A 23,680-nucleotide genomic window follows, 5' to 3' on the forward strand; every position below is an offset into this window, starting at 1 on the left:
TGTGTTTTAATAGATTAAACTTTCAAATAAATATATCTATAAAAAATAGTGGCACACATTCGTTCTAAGAGCTAAGAGTTTACCGAATAGAGAGAAAAGAGCCCTTGGCTTAATTTCTTTTTATTACTGTTAGGGTGTATAAGCCTAGATTAGGGCCTATTGAGAAGGAACATGCTAAGAAAACAATTCTTACTTCCCAATACACAAAATAATTGTAGTTAACACATTTTGACTGTGGCTCCACTATACTTTACCCTCACCCGCCCCCCCCCCTAATGCGTAAATATATAGCCCAAATTATATATTTCCCTTGCATTTTGCCGTGCCACGCAATCGAAAGGAGAACGATCCTCTTGTTTCAACCCGTGTATCCGTGAATTAAATCAACTGTGATGAGATCAAGAAACGGAACACATTTATAATATTATTATATTATAATATACATATTATAATATTTTATGTGTTTTATAGCCTTCTTCACTAGCTTTTAGTCACCTCCCTTCAGTTTCTCAGATCTTCGGCCCTTATAAATATATCCTGAGTCTGAGTCGCCTATTTCTCCTATCCACAGTCGCAAGCTCGGGCATTCGGTCCTTGCAAATATGGCCTGAAGTCACTCCCTCCGATTGCTATGGTATGCAGCTAAGGTATTTGGCCCTTGCATGTTTGCTGTCATGTCGTCACATATTCAGCTCTCTGATATTGCCAAATCGGATTCTTATGGCACCAAAAACTATTCGGTAAAAATCTCACATTTTACCTTGAATAACTTAGCTACAAATTCAACAGAAACAAAGGCAGGCAGACACATGACTTTATATAGGCTGGCTACATGTATCTTTCAGGTTTTTGGAAGAGGATCTGACCTCCATGGTCAGGGTTGCCGCCCGGTGAAAAAAAAATCACTAGATTTTAGTGATTTTTCATGATTTTCTTCAATAATATAGTGATTTATGCGCTGATTTAGTCATTTCTTTGGTTTAGGCAATATAAGAAAATCACTATAAATAGTGATAACTCACTAGGAGTGGCAACCTTGCCTATGGTTACGACATGAACATTGCAAGCGGAAAAGGCGAACATGAGAATAAGGAGCACCAACCTAAAAATAAGGGAGGCGTCCGTGTAATCGGCGTATGGGCGTGGTATCGATAGGATTGCGAAAGTAAGCTTATTTTGCGTGGGGAAAGATATTAAAAAAAAGAAAGCATAAGATTGATGTAAAACTTCAACTTAGTTGACGCGGCCGAACCTATTATAACAACATGTAAAATAATCAAAAGAGTAAGAAGATAAACAAAAACCAACTTATGAAATTGGCTGAAACAAAAAAAAACGATAAAAAAATTGATATAGAGTAAAAACAAATGACATACGTTTATTTACCTTACACGCATCAAGTCCCAATAAACAAAAAACGAAATTAGAAGAAGACCAAAAAAAATAAGTTAAATAGCTTTTCAACATGTATCAAAATAAAAAAGAAGACTAGAGATAGGGATAGACAGACGAAAAAAAAATCTATAAATAAAATCCTTTAAGGTTAAACAAAATTTTAGGTTAATGTCCCCAGTGTAATTTGCGATTCTACGACAAGCCTACAGCTGTAACTTCCATTGAGAGGACAAGATACATATTATTGATTTCATTAATTTCAGATCTATGCATTCACTAAACCAGAATTATAATTGCCTAGATTATTTCTTAGAAAATGATCTAAACTTGTTTTAAAACAGGAAAATATTTTCTCATATTTTTCGCATCTTTTCCACAGATTTTTCAAATCTAGAAAATATACAAAGTCAATTCGTAAATATACTTCAATAGATAAATAGAACTGAATCTTGGCTATTGAATAATAGCAAAATAATCCTTTTAAGGTGAAACCTTAAAATCATAGGACAGCAGAGAAATAACGTACCAAAACTTACAAACGGAACATAGACCTTAATAGAACAATAGAAGTTTATTTCAAGTTCGTAAGAAGAGGAAGACAGAGGGGGCAAAGTCGAGTTAAATACCAAAGTAAGTAGTAACTTACTTGACATGCGTCAAGCTTGCCATTGTCATAACCGGCGCACATCATGTTTTCTGTTATGGCCTTTGTTCCATATCTGGAGCTTTTGCAAGCTGAATCTGAATAAATTGGCACGGCCACTTGACGAAGAACTGGAGAAATTGGACCATTTTCGGATAGTCTCCCCCAGCCGATTACAGTTGCATTTTCATGGGTGTAACTTCTGTCTAAAAAATCCTTAGAATAAAGGTACTTATCTGTTATAGCAACACACTCAAGAAGTGAAGTTAGGTTAATCCTAATGAAATATACCTAAGTATGATGAAAATAAAATACTTTAGCAACAAAATTATTGATGCTACAACAGAGAATTATGGAAATTAGGTCCCCCAGAACGAATTATATAAATGGTTTCTAACTTAACCTTACCTATCCTAAGCAAAATACAAACTAAAACGTTTAATTAAAATTTATCTACAATATAGTGTCTATAACCTTTCTCACGCCAAGCTGAAAGAAACTACAGAAAGAAACCGGTTCTGTTTGACCAACAACTTGTGTTGTTGCTATAACAGATAAGCACCTTTAAAAGTTCAACTTATTATTTATCAAAATAACGAGGAACTTGTAAGAGTTGAATCGTCTGATTTGACATGGGAAGACAGAGGATAAAACTACTATCGCCACTGACATTGTAGTCTGTCAACTTCACTAGAAGCAGAAACTTTCAAAAAAAGTTATATAATTAATGTTATTAGTCTGCACTGTAACATGATTAAAGCTGATACTGCTCTAAGTGATAATTAATCAGCACTTTTTGTGCTGAGTCAAGTCAAAATGCAGTTTGCACAATATAGACCTTGGTTAGCTTGGGATGTCCTGCCAGGCTCGGTAGGGTAATTGACTTTAAGTACATATGCCTGATGAGCATTGAATTCTTCGTTTTTTGCCCTCCCGTCAGTTTTAAAGTATTTGGAAACACAAAATATTTAGCAAAAGCGAAGCCAATTACTTCTGGTAATAGAGTAGGGTATAAAAACTGAGGACATATCTGTAGTACACATCTTAAGAGCTCTTTTATTTGGAAAAATGAAAACAGCTAAAACTAACTACCAATACGAGAACAATTTGCAGTTAATCCGTTGGAAACAAGAAATAGTGAGCTGAAATTTAAAAGAAAATTTTGACTTCTTAGAGCTACCTTGCGAGATTGTAGTTTCAAGTGTTAGAAAAATCCAGAAAAAGATGTTCCTGAAGTTGGAAAACAACTTAAATATAGAATGCCTAGATCAATGAGCTGTCTTAGCAACACGTAATCACCCTACAAAACTTTAAACAAGGAGCTTTTGTAAAGTGGTATCTAGAGATGTAAACAGATATCCATCATTAGACATTACCCTGATAGAAGACGCTCCATTCTACCAAACGTGATTCATCAGCGGTTGTTATAAAGGCTGGAAGGGGCCAATAGTAATGCTGAGATTCACACCCAACTCCTAAAATAAAATAACCTGAACAGATTACGACTTGTAGGCTATTTTCTTTCAGCCTAAAGAAAACTGTCCCGGAGAAACCTCGCATTTGGAATCTGCCTGAGCTGATGTTACTCAACTGTCACCTCAGGCTACCACACACGGAGCTGGGCTGAGGAGGGTTTACCCTAAAGGTATAACGAACGGGTAACTTCTATCTGTTCTGAAAACCCAGCTTAATTTATGAAGTCGTACTTCCAGTAGTTCGGGATATCTCCTCTCAATAAGATATACCCGCCTGGATTTATATCCTATTTTTGCAATAAGTATCTCTGGAAACTATAAAGGAGATTATTTATTCTAAAAATTCTCACTCACCACTGATCCACTGTGGTTTATTTTTATAACATTACAAGTTCCAATAACACTTAGTTTTTAGTCTATTAATAGGGTACACGCTTTAGGTGGCAGGACTTGATTTAGAGAGATCTTTTTTCTTAGGTTCTTATGATTGCTTATTCTTTCGCACAACTAAAACAAATACCATAGTTTATCCAGAAGCGCAATGAAAATAATACCCAACAAATGAAGAAATTAAACAATAACTTATTATGCCGACTGTAATAAGCAAAGCAAGAAAGGAGATGTGACAAGATGGCTTAAGTTCCAAGCGACATAGTGGTCCGTTTCCACGGACCAAAGTAGTTTTGCTATAAAAAAAGCGTTCACAATCGTCGGCAGCCTGGACCTTTTGCCTAAGTTTTTTTTTTGGGGGGGGGGGATTCGACCAGTTTACAATAATTCGTACTGTTTTAAGATTATTTGGCAACACTTTTACATTTCAGTATAGTTTTTACGAAATTTGTGCAAAGCTCAGAATCTCGAATTTATGGTAGATTTCGAGCATTCTTCTGATTTAGACCTTCCTTTTCATTATGTGTGTTCGACTTTTCTGAATCATTTGAGCAGGTGCTTAAACCAGAATTATTAGGGAAATATAGTCTATGGGAGAGCATAGAATCACAGGGGAAGGTAAAACTCTCCTAGACAAGGATTAGATGGTTTAAATGTTCTAGATAAAGATGTTAGCAAAATTAATGAATTTCGGAGGTTTTGAGAGTTCAGGGTCAGAAGAATGGTTTGAAATTTTTTTGTTTTTAAGAATACTAAGTCGCTTAGACTATGAATAAATGAAGGTATAGAGGTGATGTTGGGCATCGAGAAGATCGATCATGTGGATAGCTTCACTTACCTGGTTAATATTATTAGTAAAAAATGATGAATGCAGTAAAGCTGTTACATAGCCAAATCCCAGGGTGTTTTTTTCACGGTTGAAAATGGTTTGAAAGAATAGGCGGATAAGTTTGCGAAACAAAATTAGAATGTTGGAAGCTATAGTGATGACATTGGTCAAGAATGGTTCTGAAACGTGGACGCTTCGGTGAAGGATGACATACTACCCAATATCGACCTTTACAGTCATCCACCTAGGGCCAAATGAAAAGGAAGTTGTCCCCAAATATGATGGAGAAAGGTCGTAATAAAGGATTTAAAGAAAACTGGAACTTTTTGGAAGGAGGTAAAGAGAGAAGCTTTGAATTGATTGGGATAGAGGATGAGCGTGTGCAGCTATGTCAGTCTCAGGCAGCTTGATGATGCAGTGAAAGGTTAGTAGTTATAGTAGCAGTATAGATTACGTACTATACACTCAAGAACTGTTTCTTTTAATGCCAATTACTTGTGTTTTAGAGCACTACAAGTTGTTGATGGGGAGATTTCACTCTCAGCTGATGTTTTGAGTGGGGTTTCCCACGGTAGTTAGTTTCATCCAATAATATTTGTCATTTTATTAATAACGTAAAAGTCTCAACTCTAATTAGCAAAGTTAAAACGTTTCCAGACGATGTAAAGGTGTATTTGCCTGTGCTGAGTGCTTGTGCTCAAATTTTTGCCCAAAAGAATCAGAACTCCGTCTTGGAATGGTGCAAATCCAACTCTATGTTCGTAAACCCATCTAACTATTACGTAGTTCACTACGGACCTATTTTATTTTCCCTCTTATTACTTCTGTCGTGCGAAAGTAGCTTCAAAGAAAACAATTAGTAACCTAGGTGTCAGTTTTGATGTATGTTTGAAATTTGACAGTCATGCTTGGGAAGTAGAGAACAGAACAGGACCAATTTTGTCTTTCGGCTTAGAAAATGTGATTCTGTCAGCTTAATTTTCGAACTATTCTCGTATTTTATAAATTCCGTGTTTGATCTCAGTTAAAAAACAACTTTTCAATTTGGTTTCCATTTAATATCATACACAAGTGTATAGTTCCTAATCCGAAGTATTTCTAGGATTAGTATCCAATTGATTATTAAAGATATTACGTTTAGCTCAGTAGCGGTTTTAGGCTTTATAATATTGGGGTAGGGAGCAAGGTATACCATAGGAGTGTAAAAACACAACATGAAAGGAATTTAATGACAGATGTCGAAAAAAATGGGGGCAGCTTCTCCACCCCATGTCCAGGCCTAAAACTGCCACTGGTTTAGCTAGGTTCATTGTTTAACTTCACCCAATATCTCAGGACATACCCACACTGGCCAGCATTAATTTGTGCAAAAGGTAGTAGTTGCACGGTGGCTTAGCTAGTTACAAGCAATAGCTATGAATCAGCTAATCTCCAAATATTCCATCACTAAATTGCTAATGCGCCGTTTTGCTAAAGCCAGCTCACTCTCTGGTAGATACATAGAGATAAACTAAAGAAAATAAGTCGAATTCTCACTAATTTCTGCTATCTGTTACATTCTAAAAGTTAGTGCGACTTCGGGTTAACGACAAAATCTGACAGCGGTCTAGTATGTGTGTGTATTTCCAATAAAATTTTCTTGTCTCATTGTTTTTGTTGTACTGTGCGTGTTTTTCCATGTTTAATTAATTAGATTGTTGTGTATTATTATGTAGCTCCTTATTCAGGCAATTACTATTTATATGACACATCCAATGTATTCATTCGTGATAAGCGACAAATATTGTATTTTACGCTCTTCATTTTTCTAGTATTAAAATACGTTAAAAAAAACAAGTTTTTCAACTTAAAGTAAGGAGCAACATTAAAACTTAAAACGAACAGACATTATTACGTATATGAGACAGCAAGATCGGATCCATGATTTTTGTTCGGGGGGGGGGGGTTATCCGAATTTTTCCCGTGGACTTTGTCTAAAAAAAAATTTCTGGTAAGGTTTTGTCTTTACAGGTATTTTTTAGACTAATTTTCGACTCGGTCAAAAATTTAGGGGGTTCAAACCGGGTTACCCCCCCCCCCTGGATACGGCCTTGTGAGACGGATTGCCTCTTCCTCAATACCTCTCTCTTTGCGCTAAAGTTTTTTAAAAGTTCTAAAAAAAACTTACCGTACAGAGCACGGTAATGAGGAGGAGGCAATCCCTCTCATATGCGCAATAAACTGTATTCGTTTTAAGTTTTAACGTTGCCCCTTACTTTCAGTTGTAAAAAATAGTTTTTTTATTTAATTTCTGATCTTTTTTTAAATAATGCCAGGAAATCCGGATTCCCCTCCATGGAAATTCCCTCCCACACACCCCCTTCATAAAATACCCCCCCCCCCCAAAAAAAAAAAATCTGTATATTTCCAAGTAACCATTCCCTTATGTAAATACTGGGCAAAGCTCATAGATTGCAACCATTTCCCTGGGGACTATGGAGGGTTAAGTCATCCTCAAAGGCATGGTTATCAGATCGTTCGATTACGCTGAACAAAATGGCTATCTCAAATTTTGATCTAGCACCTTTGGGGAAAAAGGGGCGTGGGAGGGGACTAGCTGCCCCCAAACATTTTTGGTCACTTAAAACGGGCACTAGAACTTTTGATTTCTGATTAAATGAGCGCTCTCTCGAGCTTCTAGGATCCCTGATTCGATATGATCACCCCTAAAAAAAAAAACACCCAAAAAAAAAAAAAATAAACACAAATAAAAACACGCATCCCTGATATTTCTTTTGGCAAAAAATGCAATTAAAAAGGAAGGCTATTGCAAATAAATTTTCATTTAAATGCGGAAAGTTTGCCATAGAAACTTGTTATGAGTGAGAAGCACGGCCTACTCCCATGGCAGCTCCGTTCATGACAACCCATTAACAAAGATAACAAATCTCAGCTGCAAATTGTGCCATTCATTTTAACTGGGAGCTTTTATTTATTGGGAACATCGACTAAGTGGGAGCATTCTTTGAATTTGCAGTTTGTACTTTTGATGCAACTTTGCCACTCAAAATAATGATTGAAAAAAAGCTCAATACTAATAAAATTTTAAGCAAAAAAAAGAAAACTTCTTACAACTATATATTGATACCGAGCGCTGTATATCTGTCAAACTTAGGTGAGTCATGTGCACAGCACTGGGATATTTGTAATTAATTCTTCTCTTTGTAGCTATTAATTTCCTGTACACTAATTTTATTTCAGTAGTTCATTTATTGGCCTATTCGGTTTCGGTTCAGATGACAAAACACTTCTTTATACCTCTCCCCCTATTGAGAAGATAAGTCAATAACGTTGCATCTAACAGTTGCCTTAAAAAAACATATCTAAATGGGGAAGGCGTCATAACATCTAACCGTCAGGACCACTAACGCCAGGACATCGACAAAATCCGTCATAACATTGACAAAAATATCCGTCTGAATCTCTAACCGTCATAACATCTAAAATTTTAAAACTTTAGTCTTTTGGGGTTTAGGGGGGAAAAGGTACCTAGGTTAGGTTACGTATTTAATATATTCTATGCTTTACCCCCCCCCCCTGATGTGCCAATATATAGCCAAAATTTGTTTCTAAACTGTTATATACTTATTACTATTATACAAACTTATAAGTTTTTTGTCGACGGTATGACGGTTAGTGGTTCTGACGGTTTGATGTTATGACGTTTAGTGCTTGTGACGGTTAGTTGAAATGATAGCACCCTATCTAAATGGGAAAGACAGAGAATTTTCTCGATTAAAGAGAAAAGACCCAAGACAAGTTAGAAGTAAAAGAAAAGATTAAAATGTCTATCAAAGTGCTCCCCCGTGGCAGTAATTCAAGTCCTAATAAACTTTCTTTTGACTGACTTGCATTGTCTACTATTTAAATGGGTAAACTCTTGAAGTAAGATACAAATAATATTAGGTACCCAAGGAAGGGAACACTTTCCAACTTGTTAGCAAATTCAAAGGTCAAACAGTTCCTGGTAACCAACTATAAGGAGCCACTCGGCTCAATAGTAACCGAAACTCTAACAAACGAAATTTTGATACCAATAGATATATCAAAGGAATTGGCTTATTATGCTGATTCCAAATATATAAGTCTCGTTAAATCTTACCCATCAAAAGCTACGAGCCTGAGCAAATTTGTCTGATTCTCAAAAAAGGGAGAAATACCCCCTAGAAGTAATAGAATTTTAATGAAAATCAAACCATCAGATTCAGCGTAGAATCTTACTGTAGAGGTTTCACTCACGCTCCTATCTGCAAAAATGTGGAACTTGGTAATTTTTGCCAGAAGAAAGATCACGGATGTGTGTGTGTGTGTGTGTTTTTTTTTTTTTTTTTCCAGGGATGATCGTATTGACCCAGTGGACCTAGAACGTCGGGAGAGGGTCCATTTTAATGGAAATGAAAAGTTCTAGTCCTATTTTTAAGAGACCAAAAAATGGAGGGCAACTAGGCCCCCTCCCAAGCCACTTTTTTCCCAAAATCGTCTGATTGAAATTTTGAGATAGCCATTTTGTTCGGCATAGTTGAAAGGCCCAATAACTCTATCTTTGGGGATGACAAGACCCCACAAAGCCCCTGGGGAAAGGTCTTTAAATTATAAGATTTGCCAGTACTTGTGTCTTATAGCCACCACACTCAAGTTCTGTCAAGATGTGAAGTTTGGTTAATGTTAATGAAATATAAGAAAATTGGATGAAAATATAATACTTTATCAACAAAATTATGAAAACTACAACAAAGAATTGTGAAAACTACCGCATTATATTAAATACGTAACCTAAACTAACTGAACCTAGCCAAAATACCAACTAAATATTTAATTAAAATATAGCTACATTGTAGTTTCCCGCTGAGTAGAAGCTAATATTATCTGGTATAAAGACCATGAATACCGGTTATTCTTTCTAGTTCGCGATACAAGATCTTGAGTATGGTGGCTATAAGACAAAAGTACCAATTTGCCCATTGTTTCCGCATAGTATTTCTTATTGGGAAGCATGCATACATATTTAGGATGGAGATGGGAGGCCGAATTTTCTGCTGGGGGGATTTTGCACGGGGAGAAATTTTCATGGAGAGCGAAGTTTCCAGGGGGCGAACTTTTCGGGATAAATTTTACACTGGGGGAATAGCCAGAATTCCCATACGAAATTTCTTTATATGTCTTGCTTTTTCTTCACCAATTCAGTTTTACCAGTGGAGATGTTAAGGGTAATTGTCCGGGGTAAATTTTCCCCGGGATTGAATGTCCAGAGGATATTTCCATGGGGATGGGGGTTTTCCTTGGAAGTGGAGCCAGATATCCTGGCGTTATTTAAAAAACGATCAGAAATTAATTACAAAAAAAAAGTTTTTCAACTGAAAGTAAGGAGCAACAGTAAAGCTTAAAACGAACAGAAATTATTACGCACATGAGGGGGGTCGCCCCCTCCTCAACACCTCGCTCTTTTCGCTAAAGTTCAAATTTTGTCCCAATTCTTTAAAAACGACTCCCGAAACACAAGGGTCGTTTAATTAGAAGTTAGAACAATAAATAACTGTTTTTTAATGTGCCAAAAAATTTTAGCGTGAAGAGCGAGGTCTGGAGGAGGGGCAACCCCTCTCATATACGTAATAATTTTTGTTCATTTTAATTTTTACTGTTGCTCCTTACTTTCAGTTGAAAAAACTTGTTTTTTTTAAATTAATTTAAAGTAAAATTAACTACAAAAGGATTTTTTTCGGGGAGGGGTTAAAAAAAAAAATTAAAAAGCGCATCAAAATTGGTTATATTAATTTTTTACGTTTTTACTAATCGAACGAAAATATCAGGGGGTGATTTGAACCCCCTAACTCCCTCTGGATATGGTCTTTGTTACCAGGTAAGATTAATTTATCATAGGCAAGGAAGTATCGATGCCTAATTATAAAGTGAAGTAAGCTCTATGCACTATTATACATACAAAAAACATAAATAATTATTTATGAATTTATTTTTTGGGTTTTGTTTTTTCACCAGAACTATGGAAAGAGTTGCAGAAACTTCAGAGGGGGCTCATTCGACTGGAAATTCAGTGCTAGTGCCCTCCTTAAGAGTCAGAAGTGACTGGAAGACAACCAGCTCCCCTTGCCTTTTTTAGGTTTCCCCAACTCAACACTGACAGCATTCTGAGTTGGCTAATTTGTGGCTATCAAACTTATGGCCAACTTATGACCATCAGGTTATTTGATGCATGTAAGCATAGTTTAATTGTTTTAAAAAAGTATGGTTTTCGTCTCTTCTTTGTAAATGATACTTGTTTACTATGAAAGTATAGCAGAGTTATCTCTCTTTCTCTCTTTGGTTTTACTTAACAATAGACAATTTTTTTGTGATTGCATGTCTCACTTTGTAGAAGAATCTGTGCCTTTACTCTGTGTTGGCACAGTGGGTTGATGTTCTGCTTCGCAATACGAGACTCGAGGCTAAATTCCCACTGCCATAAGGATAAGGCGGGTTGACAGGCTTGCTACTTGTCCCTTAAAAAAAAATCAACTAAAACGTTGACTTGACACCCTATGCACCATAAATAGCCCTGGAAGATATATATCCCATCCTTTCAACTATTTTTTTAGAAATAACAATGAGATGACGACGAGAAATGCCGTCAGTTAGTGTTTCAAGTGCACAAATTTTAAGGTGCTCCCAGTGTCTCTTGCAATGGTGTCCTAAGACTAGCCAAGAGATAGCCAAACAAAACACTACTACTGGATATTGACTAGTCGATTATGACAAAATCGTTATTCGTGATATAAACAAAAAAAAGAAAAAAAAACACATTCATAGTATACCTGCAACTGGTAAGCAAGCGGGAGACACAGAGCGAGTAAACTGCACAGGTTCGTTGAGTCGCAACAAAGCTATGTCGTTATTGAAAGTTTTTCTTACAAACTGAGGGTGTTTTATTAGTCCAGACAAGGTTCGAATAATTGCTTCTGTTGCTTCTTCATTCGTGAGATCATGACCTCCCAACAGAACTTGGAGTTGTCGTGGGTCTACGCTGGAAAACAGGAAGATAAACAGTCACATAATTAATGGTCATTTTACAAAGAGGGATGGCTGTAACTTATACCTTAAATAGGCCTGGATATATTCCTTTTTCTTTCTTGAACACATTTATACGACTGTGGACTCAATAATAAACTTAAAACATGTGTTTACCGATAAATTCCCCGAGCGCGAAACTTAAGCCAAGAAAACTCAACCCATGCAAAATTCAACCCACAATTAGTAGCGGTCACAGTCGTAAGTAGTCACAGTCACAAGTAGTCACAGTCATAGTGACAAGTAGTCGCGGTCGCAGAAAGTCGCAGTCACGGACGTGAGAAGAGCAGCCACAAGTAGTCACAACCACAAGTATTTTCAATCGCAGTCGCAATTAGTCACATTCGCAAGTAGATACAGTCACAAGAAGTAACAGTCATAGTGACAAGTAGTCATGGTCGCAAGAAGTCGCAGTCGCAGACGTAAGAAGAGCAGCCATAAATAGTCACAACCGTAGGTATTTGCAATCGCAGTCACAATTAGTCACATTCGCAAGTAGTCGAAGTTGCAGTCGCAAGTAGTCACAGTCACAAGAAGTCACAGTCATAGTGACAAGTAGTCGCAGTCGTAAAAAGTCACAGTCGCAGACGTAAGAAGAGCAGCCAAAAGTAGTCACAGTCGCAAGTATTTGCAATCGCAGTCACAATTAGTCACATTCGCAAGCAGTCGGAGTTGCAGCTGTAAGTAGTCACAGTTGCAAATAGTCTTAGTCACAGTCACAAGTAGTTGCAGTTGCAGTCGGAGTAGTAGTCGTGGACCTGAAAATTTCAAGTTAATCTCCTTAGCTGTTCCTAAGAGATTACAGATATGCCATTTTGATAACATGGATGGATATAGTCTTTTTAGGTTTAGTTCATCATTCCCCTCAACATTCCGTGAAGTTTTACTATCATGTCCTTAGACTTATCGGAGAAACCCAGGATAAAAAATTCCTCCCTTTTCCAACAATAAATCCTATATATGTAAACATTGTGCAAATTGAATTGACACTCTTTCCTACAGGCAATAATAGAGCGTCGCCTCTGATCTTTAAATAGTTTCAGAAGCACTATGTAATTAAAACTATGAATGCTCTCCCTCCCACTCACCTAAAAGACAAGAAAAATACAAAATTGTGCAAAACTTCGAAAAACATTATGATTTTCAGAATAAAACGAAACCTTGAAAAAGAAACCTGAACAAACTCTCCCACCCCTGATTACTCCCTTCCCACCCACCTAAAAGACAAGCAAAATACAAAATTGTGTAACAATTAGAAAAATGTTATCACTTTCTGAATAAAAAGAAACATTGAAAAAGAAAAAAGAAACCTGAACAAAGTCTCCAATCCCTGAAACGAAATACGAGCACTTACCGGCTTGCATCCTTCAGAAAGTTTCCGGGGGTATTTCTAATGTTACTTGTTATATAGGGATTCCTTCCTGAGAATTAACTTTTAAGAATTAAACCAAACATTAAAATTAAACCAACATTAAACTAAACACCTAACCAAAGATGAGCAATAATGAAGTCGAATAATTTTTCAAGGGCAAAACTACCGTAAATCACCATCGATAAATAAATCAAACCCGAAACACACAGAAACCACAGTAAATAACCAAGTCAACTTCAAAACAAGCAGAAACTAGGGGGAGTAGCCTGGACTCCCCGTGCCATCTAAAGACTAGAAAATTATTTACACTTTGCTCAAAACGAGCAGAAACTAAGAGAAGTAGGGTAGACGCCTCCCATACCTTCTAAAGACCAGACAACCTGCATCCACATAGTGTGTTATGGTTTAGACCAAAATCCTCTCAGAATTCCCTGAAACGTTCACCTTAATACTATTTGTTTTAGTAGGAGTAATAGTAATAGTAGTAGTACCAGTAGTAGTGGTAGCAGTATTAGCAGTAAAAGTAGTAATAGTAGCATGAAAATATTGTTTTTCGGCTAGTTCAACATAAGCCACAACAAGCCCAGAAAGCTCTAATTTAATACTCCATGCCCTTCCTAAGATATTACTGATACGCCCTTTCAACAACTTACGTACAGGCAGTGCATCTTGATTTAATTTAACTTCCCCTTCAATATTCCCTGAAATTTTCACCCTCATGCCCTTAGCCATAGTAGTAGTAGTAGTAGTAGGAGTATTCGTAGCAGTAGTTGTAGTTGTAGTAGTAGTAATAGTACTAGTAGTAGCATTAGTAGTAGTAGTAGTAGTAGCAGTAGTAGCAATAGTAGTAGCAAAATTATTTACATATTACCTTTTGATCTGCTGAACATCCCTGTCATCATGACCAGGGAGTTTCAGCTTAATACTCTAAGCCGTTCCTAAGATGTTGCTGATACACCCTTTTGCCAGCCTGTATGCACATAGTTTTTTTTTTTTAATTTAGCTCAACTTCCCTCTCAATATTCTTCCCTACTGAAGTCTTCACGTTAATAGCCTTAGCCTTAATAGTAGCGTAGAAGCAGCAGTAGTAGCAGTAGTAGTAGTGGTAGCAACAGTAGTAGTAGTAGCAGCAGTAGTAGTAATAGTAGTAGTAGTAGCAGCAGTAGCAGCACTAACACTCACATATCGCATTTTAGTCAATTGCGATATGTAAACACCCTCCTCATCACTCCCTGGAAGTTATAACTTATTACTTTAAACTCTAAATTATTCCTGAGATACGCCCTTTTGACAACATGCACGCACATAATGTGTTTCGATTCAGTTCAACTTCCACGTTAATATTCCCTTGGAATTTTCACGTTCATACCGCTAACCTTAGTAGTAGTAGTAGTCATAGTAGTGGTAGTAGGAGTAGTAGTAGTAGTAGTAGTAGTGGAAGTTGAACACATTATCTTTTGGTAAATGCCCTGGAAGTTTCAACTTGATACTCAAAGCCGGTCGTAAAATATTGTTGATATGGCCTTTTGACAATCTGTATGCACATAGTGCGTTTTGATTTAGTTCAACACTCCCCTCAACATTCCCTGAAAACATCGCGGGAATGCCGTAGGCCTTTTTGAACACCATGGGTCAAAGATCCTCCCCTTTCTATTTCAGCGGAGGGACGGTGGGTCATGGTGCGGGGGGAGGGGGAGTAACCTACCTAAAAGAGCGCATTTCAATGCCAAATTATCTAACTCTCGGGGTGATAACTCCCTTCTTATTACAGAAAAATGTTTCTTGCATTTAGTTTAAAACTTTATTAAACTTGACTAATTTTTGCTTCATCTGATTAGAAATTGCTGTCTAATCTTTCTTTATTTCCCATGGATATTTTGGGTCTACATCTCCATTATTTGTGCTGGGGGAGGTAATAGTGTCTCTCCCGTTAAGACTATCTTTTTCTATGTAGATTAAATTATTACATTTAAATGCCTTTGGTTGGATCAGAGGAGGTTGTAGAGAGGGGACAGAGGGGGCACTTGTCCCAGGTGCAGAAACTTTAGGGGCGCAAATTTCAAATAGATAATATAACGGTTATAGTTATTTTCTAGTTTTTGAAATTTATTTTCATTAAAATGAAGCAGAGAGGGCTGTTGGCAGTAAGAATAAGCAAATTGAATCTGATTTTTCTGATATTTTTTTGTCCCAGAAGCAATCAATCGGGACGAAATAATTAATAATTTTCGGAGGCTAAAGTAAGAAAAGGCAGATTTAATTAAAAGGAAAATGTTGTTGATAAATGAATAATTTTGTTAATAAGTGAAGAATTTGTTAAAATTTGGTCTAAAATTTTTTGGGACATAGGGAGGGGGGCTAATAAAGATTTTGCCCCAGGCGGGCACAATAGATGCCAGAACTGTCACTGGGTTGGATACCATGAGCCTCGCCAGGTTTTAGTTTTGGGGGCAGGTCGGCTGGCTAGTGCTACCAGGAGCTTTGTTTACCGGGAAGAAATTTTCCACATGGTGGAAACATCGAAAATTTTCCGAAGGTCCAGAATTATTTTGTGGAATTGATGCTAAGAAATACTTTTATTTGTAATACTGTCTCTTTGGCTCTTCAATTTTACTTGTAGGTTGAATTTTCCAGGGGGATTATTTAGGGGAAAATTTCACAAGGAAAGGAGGAATTTTCTCGGAGGGAGTGGGGATCTTCATGGGGTAATTTCACCGGGGGGGAGGGTCCCGAATTCGAATACGTTATTCCTTTTATTTGTCTCACTTTCTGCTTGGCTGCTGAATTTTAAATATGAAAGAAAATTTTTGGGGGAGTTGTACGTGGGGAATTTTGACCAGTAAGGGAATTTCCCGGAGGAATGAATCTCCCTCGGGAGGTAAGAGGAATTTTCTACGGAGGGGGAGGTTCTAGCATGATATGAAAAACGACCAGAAATTAGATTAAAAAGAACAATTATTTTGAACTGAATATAAGGAACAACATTAAAACTTAAAACCAACATAAATTATTCCTCATGAGGGGACGTCTAACCCCTCTTCAAACCCTCACTCTTTATGGTAAAGGTTGACTGTTTGTCCCAGTTCTTTAAGACTGACTGGAGACACACAACGGCCGTTGGATTTGAATAAGAAGCTTCTTTAAGCACTAAAAAAACTTCAGTGCAACGAGCGAGGGGTTAAGGGGGGAGCCGTCCACCTTCATATACGGAGTAATTTCTGTTTGTTTTAAGTTTTAAGGCTGCTCCTTACTTTCAGTTTATATAACGATAAAGAAGAACACGATTGTCCTTCTAATTAGCCAATTTGAGAAGTTTCCAATGGTTGAATTGTTCACAGTTTGATACTACTGAATTTGGTTTTCTTAGATAAATAAGGAAACCGGACGTATTAGCTAAGAAGCTTCTGTTGTAATATTAGCCTCAAAATCCGTTTCACATTTGTTAGGGGCTTATGTTAATTTACATGTTACAATCAGGAGTTGACAAATGCTATCCTAAAAGTGATTTCTAATTTCATGACAAGTTGACCTTGACAGAATATCTCAGTGGCGCTGAAACTTTTGATCAATCAAGAGCTCCACATCAACCATTAAATTTTTAAAACTTGCTTGAAAATGAAATAGTTCCATTATATGTACTTGTTAAATATCCCAAAAACACACAAGAAATGAAGTTAGGTTCATCTTAATGATATATATCAAAATATGGTGAAAATATAGTACTTTATTAACAAAATTATGAAAACTGCAACAAAGAATTATGGAAATCAGGCCGCCCAGAACGTATTATATTAAATACCTAATTTAACCTAACCACCTATATAATACACATTCACTTTAAATATACCTGCATCGTAGTTTTTCTCACTCAGACTAAGCTAATTATAACCAAATGCAGACGGACAAACCGGTTTTACTCACATCAAATAGATCGAAAACTTGAGTGTTTTCGGGATATTTAACAAAAAAAGGGAAGGGAATCAGACAAAACCATTTTTTTAATTTAGCAAGAAGTGGTTCAAGCTTTTAATGGCCTTTTAGTACAGGAATAATAAGGTTTGACCAGGAACAAATTGATAAAGTAATGCTTTCTTCACTATCCAGACCAGAAAAAATCACTAAAAAACATATCCAAAAACTCTCTAACTCGATGCGAAATTTGTATTTTTCGCCATTTTTGTTTATTAACTTTTTATTTTTTTGAAAAAAAAGGAAATATCACGAAACTGGTGTTTGATATATCTTTCTGTATCAGATTTAAAAGCTGAAACGATATCTGATGTTAGTTTCTCCGAAATGTCAAAAAATAAATCAGAAATACTCTGTTTTGAACAAAAATGAACAAATTTTAACGTTTTAGGTAAAAAAAAAACAAGCATTCGATAGAAGTATCTAGATCAGTCTTGAATTGGCAAACTAGGTTTTCTGAGATACTTCAAGATCTTTTGAATACCCATCCTCCCCAACCTTCCCCAAAAACCTTGCTTTTCGCAGGCATTTGGGATCAAAATCCATTCACCTTCATCACCATAAAAAACGAAGTGGTAAAAACTATTTGTAATAAAACGTAACAAAATTGCACATCTGATTGATCAAAGGAACAAAAGTCACAGGGAAAATTAAATAACAGCCTTAAAGCTCATCCTCCAAAAATGCATCTTCTGGACACTTCGCGTTGTTGCACGAAACTCCTCTACATACTCGACAAGCTATGGTGCATTCCAGGCCATTTTTCTTGTAGGAGCATCTCTTACTGTCACAACCATCAGCTCGGCAAGAACACTTCACTGTCTTTAGAAGATGAGAAGGAGCAGCGGGGATATCTGTCGTTTTTGGCCCTAAAACTTCGTTGCCTTGAAGATTCCATCCCCAGCTTAGGGGGTCAACCGTGTTCCCTAGCCAAATCCGAACCTGGCTGTAGGATTCGGAACGAATGATACTTCGCTGCCATCATAGTCGGAGGCAGCTCTTGTAGGTGTACGAATGAGGTGGCAGTATTGATTTTCCTCTGGAAAACTTGGTTCCTGGCAGAGTCAAGACTTGGCAGATCCTGGCAGTTGTACAGTATCAGCAAAACTTTCCCTCCAGCCACAGCTATCTCACCATGAAGTGTTGATTTTTTGGTAAACAGGGTACCGGCGTGTGTGAAACTCGAGCTGAATAAAATTAGCTTATATGCTTCTTCTTTTCCGATGCCACAATTTTATAATCTTTTGACTCAACCCAGTATGGCATCACAGCACGGCATCAGCAGTCAACCTTCTGACCCTAGCTTGTCTTTTATCTGACAAACAACCCAAGCTGATCATTCACTTCCGAATATCCTTCCGGCGAGAAGTAAACTCGATTTGAACTCGTTTCTGCATGACAGATTAGGAGGACGAGAACATCTGTGTCATCAGCAACCACAATGGTGTTGCTATGGAGTGCAGTTTCCGTAGCCTTCTTCACTATTTCTAGATCAGCATCTCCTTCAGAGTGGTATACATCGCAATCACTGGCAAACAGAGTGTTTCCAAGAATCTTCACAAAACGCGATTTGTTCTCCTTGCATGAAAGAAACTTCTCTTTCTTCATGCAAAGATTCATGTCTTCGGTAAATAGCACTTCGCGGCCGACAGATCCAGCTCGACGCAAATGGGTTGCATCTTTGATTGACGGACCGCCGTGGTATCCGTCGAAGACGACAACTGCACAGGGATACTTTTTCCGATGTAATGAATGTACGAAGACATGATAGCCTTGTATGTGGAAGCGACCTTCCACGGAATCCGATGGAGAAGGGCGCTTGGACTTGTTGGCCTTTCGCATTAATCTATTTCTTTCGAAAAGAGCAGGAGGAATGGTACAGAGCTCAAACTTGAAATAATCTTCCTTGAGACTAGACCTCTGGGCAACGATAATGAACCTCTGAAAAAGTTTGATATACATATTGTGATATCTATTCCTTATAGTCTTAATACTTCTTTATTTGTTGAAGTCAAAAAAGTTAAAACATTTAAATGTTCTTTGTTTTCAGTGAAGTGCGAATTACTTTCTGGTCTTGAGGAGTCGTGGGGGTTGTCAGCCCTACTCACGCTAATTGTTGCTATTTTGAGTTTGAATGGGTTTTCGATTTGTGTTCGATTCGTTTGTTTATGGTAATTTGTGGTGGTTTTACGCTTGGAAAATTATTTGAATTTGTATCTACTCATTTCTGGCTTAGCGAGGCCATGGGCACCGGCAAGCGGGGGGGGGGGCGTGGCCCCAACTGGAAATTTAGGACTAAATAGTAATTATAATTATGTAAGATTTACATAGTAATTATGTAAGATCTTAGTGCAAAAGAACGGGCCTATTGTACATTGAATGTACCTCCCAGTTTCAGTGGTAGGCTAATTTGTGTAAACTGATTAGTAGGCTAATCAGTGGTAGCAATGTTCATATCCTACCAGTTTCAATGGTAGGCTAATTTGTGTAAACTGATTAGTAGGTTAATCTGTGGTAGCAATATACATATCCTCCCAGTTTCAGCGGTAGGCTAATTTGTGTAAACTGATTAGTAGGCTAATCAGTGGTAGCAATATACGTATCCTCCCAGTTTCAATGGTAGGCTAATTTGCGTAAACTGATTAGTAGGCTATCAGTGGTAGCAATATACATATCCTCCCAGTTTCAGTGGTAGGCTAATTTGTGTAAACTATAAATTAGACTAAACATTAGTTTTACATTGGTTTTGCAAGCTACTGTTGAAGTAAATCAATAAATCAGGCTAGACATTAGTTTTACATTAGTTATACAAGCTAATGTTGAAGTAAACCAATAAATAAGGCTAGACATTAATTTTACATTGTTTTTTTTTTACATTAATCTTACAAGCTAATGTTGCAGTAAATCACTAAATTAGGCTTGACATTAGTTTTGCAAGCTAATACTGAAGTAAATCAATAAATTAGGCCAGACTTTAAATTAAAATTAGATTCTTAAATTAATTTTACAAGCTAATGTTGAAGTAAATCAATAAATTAGGCTCGATATTAGTTTTGATAGGTAATGCTGAAGTGAATCAATAAATTAGGTTAGACATTAATTTTACATTAGTTTTTTACATTAGTTTACAAGCTAATTTTGAGTAAATCAATAATTCGGCTAGACATTAGTTTTAAAAGCCAATGTTGAGTTATATTAAATAAAAAAACCATAAAGTCTTCTGTATAACTTTTGTCATACTTCTCTATAATAATTTGATTTTTAAAAAGTCATACAGAAGACTATATCATTTTCCATGTTTAAAGGAAACACAATATTTTTAATTAATTTCATTTTTATGTTCCTGGCCTCCCCCAGGCCATTCAGCGTGTCCCCAGGTGGCAATAGGGGAACGCTCTACAGATACGTAGGGTACCTCTATAGGAGGCAAGGACCAAGGTGGTCCTTGTCCCTGGGGGTCCATGATAGAAACTGGGGAACCCTCGCCCGGGGTAATAAATACAGGCGGAGGAGGAAGAAGGCCCCTCAAATGTACACTCAAAAGGGCCCACTGGTTTGTCCACAAGTCCCATGAGTTACAAACCTTCTCACAGTAATGGGTTAAATTATATGGTGGTACAGAGCACCATCGCGGGAGGATCCTCTATAGGAGGACAACTGCGGCAAGGGGTAAGATCCAGATCTATGGACAACGGCCTCTGCAAAGGGCTGCCTCGACCTTTTTGGGGTACCTGCAAGACTGGGGACCTTGCGGTCAACTCTACTCCCACTTGAGGAGTGGCGCCCCCCGAGGAAATTATAGCCTAGGAAACGACAAAGCATTCGCACGGGATTCTGACTAATGGACAATTCTTCTGGGCTTGGTATGTTTTGACAGGCGTCTTCGGGCTGAAAAACCTCTTCCTAGGTAATTTATCTATTATGGGCTGCCTCCCCGTAATTGCATAATATTTGCAGGCATGAATATATAATGATTCGGAGGTAATAGGCTTGAGACTGTCTGTGCAGGATTTCGACTCTTCTTGATAGAAGAGCATCGGCAAGTGCTGAAAACCTTGTTGTGACCAAGATGGGCCCAGGATTACACAAAGCCTCCATTAATAGAGGTCCCAGGGACTTCTTGCTGTCCGGTTCAAAGCCGGCTTAAGCACTTCGGTGTAGACTTGAGAAGATACGTGATCCCCGTCCTGCATTGGTATCCGGGATCATTGCTTTTCCTGAGGCGAAAATAATTTCAATGATTTAAAGAACATAAAAATTGGAACTTGGAATGTTACGACGTTAAAAAATGACTATCGTATCGACATTTTGAGTGACGAATTCAGACGATTCTAACTGGATTTATTCGGAGTTTCAGAAAATCATATCGCTGGGGTAGAAAGCACGGAAATAGGCGGCATAGAATTTGTTTACTCAGGCAGGAAGGATGGGGTACACAGACAGGGAGTAGGGCTCATGATGAATAAGGAAGCTGCTAAGTCTTATTTAGGCTGGGAAGGTATTAATCATAGAATACTAATTGCTCATTTCATGACTAAAAAGTTCAGGATATCAGTTATAGTAGTATACGTCCCTGTAAAACCAACTGCCGAATAAAATAACGCCTCGTATTAGTGTTACCTGCAGGTAAAAGAGCCAATAGATAAGATCTTTTGCAGAAATATGATGTGAGTATAAGATGAATTCGGCACCAGAGTTGATAAAAGCCGGGATCTATTGTACATCGACTTTGGTGAACTTGTCTTAGGAAAAAAAACAGTAAAGGATACAGACTTTTGCAGTTTTGTAGGTATAACAATCAAGTTATAACCAATACGGTGTTTGGTCATAAAATGGCTCATAAGTTAACATGGTATTCACGTGATGGTAAGACAGCAAACCTTATTGATTATGTTATAGTAAACCGAAGACTGGCAGGATCAATACAAGATACTAGTGTATATAGGAGTGCCGTTATTGATGTTAAAAATAAAGATCACCATCTAGTAGTGTCAAGGGTTAATTTAAAGCTGAAATATCGGAAGGGTAACTACCTTCCGGGGATTTATGATGTTGGTAGACTCGAAGATGAGAATTTAAGAGAAACTTTCCTGGAAAAGTTGAATACTAAACTTCAGAGTTTAAAATTTGATAATGTAGAACATGGTTGGAATAATTTTAGAAAAATAATTTGTGAAGTTGACGCTTGTTTGTGATACTTCGGTGTAGACTTGAGATGATATGTGATCCTCGTCCTGCATTGGTATCCAGGATCATTGCTTTTCCTGAGGCGAAAATAATTTCAATGATTTAAAGAACATGAAAATTGGAACTTGGAATGTTACGACGTTAAAAAATGACAATCGTATCGACATTTTGACTGACGAATTCAGACGATTCGAACTGGAGTTAGTAGGAGTTTCAGAAACTCATATCCCAGGGGTAGGAAGCATGAAATTAGGTGATATAGAATTTGTTTACTCAGGCAGGAAGGATGGGGTACACAGACAGGGAGTAGGGCTCATGATGAATAAGGAAGCTGCTAAGTCTTTTTTAGGCTGGGAAGGTATTAATCATAGAATACTAATTGCTCATTTCATGACTAAAAAGTTCAGGATATCAGTTATAGTAGTATACGTCCCTGTAGAACCGACTGACGGAGATACTAGTGACTCAGATGAATTTTACTTAAAGTTACAGGAACAAATAGACAGGGTCCCAGGTGGAAATATGATGTTATTACTGGGAGATCTTAACGCCCAGGTTGGTAGAAATAGGGATAAATGGTACCCTAGCCTAGGTAAATTTGGTGTAGGAAAAGAAAACAGTAATGGATAAAGACTTTTGCAATTATGTAGGTATAACAATCAAGTTATAACCAATACGGTGTTTGGTCATAAAATGGCTCATAAGTTAACATGGTATTCACGTGATGGTAGGACAGAAAACCTTATTGATGATGTTATAGTAAACCGAAGACTGGTAGGATCAACACAAGATACTAGGGTATATAGGAGTGCCGTTATTGATGTTAAAAATAAAGATCACCATCTAGTAGTGTCAAGGGTTAATTTAAAGCTGAAATATCGGAAGGGTAACTACCTTCCGGGAAGTTATGATGTTGGCAGACTCGAAGATGAGAATCTGAGAGAAACTTTCCCAGGAACAGTTGAATACTAAACTCCAGAGTTTAATATTTGATAATGTGGAAGATGGTTGGAATAATTTTAGAAAAATAATTTGTGAAGTTGCTGGAGGTGTATTAGGGAAGAAAGCTAGAACTGCAGTTAAGAATATTAGTGAAAAAGCTTTGTGTTTAATAAAAAGGAAAAGGGACTTGTATAAGAATTATCTTAGTGATAGATCATACGAAAACGAAAGGAAGGTAAAGGAAGGGAAGAAAGTAATAAAATCTGAACTAAGGAGGTGTGCATTGAAGGCGGCCATGAATAAATTGCTAAAGAACTGGAAGATTCAGCTATCAAGTATTATACTAACAAACCTTATTAGTATGCTCATGTAAGGATAAA

General features: G+C 37.2%; 1 protein-coding gene across 1 annotated transcript in view; it reads right to left on the bottom strand.

The window, feature by feature from the left end:
* LOC148952056 (trypsin-1-like) overlaps window positions 1-23,680 on the bottom strand; it is a 95,341-nt gene that overhangs the window by 14,601 nt on the left and 57,060 nt on the right. Inside the window, exons 5-6 of the mRNA XM_089089519.1 lie at window positions 11,578-11,786; window positions 2,042-2,244 (exon numbers count right to left, since the gene is read on the bottom strand). Coding sequence (XP_088945645.1) covers window positions 2,042-2,244; window positions 11,578-11,786 — 412 coding nt within the window. The remainder of the gene's footprint in view (window positions 1-2,041; window positions 2,245-11,577; window positions 11,787-23,680) is intronic.

This window comes from Artemia sp. Qi Xiang Cuo, chromosome 5 (assembly GCF_049724085.1).
Source record: "Artemia sp. Qi Xiang Cuo chromosome 5, ASM4972408v1, whole genome shotgun sequence".
Taxonomy (NCBI): Eukaryota; Metazoa; Arthropoda; class Branchiopoda; order Anostraca; family Artemiidae; genus Artemia; species Artemia sp. Qi Xiang Cuo.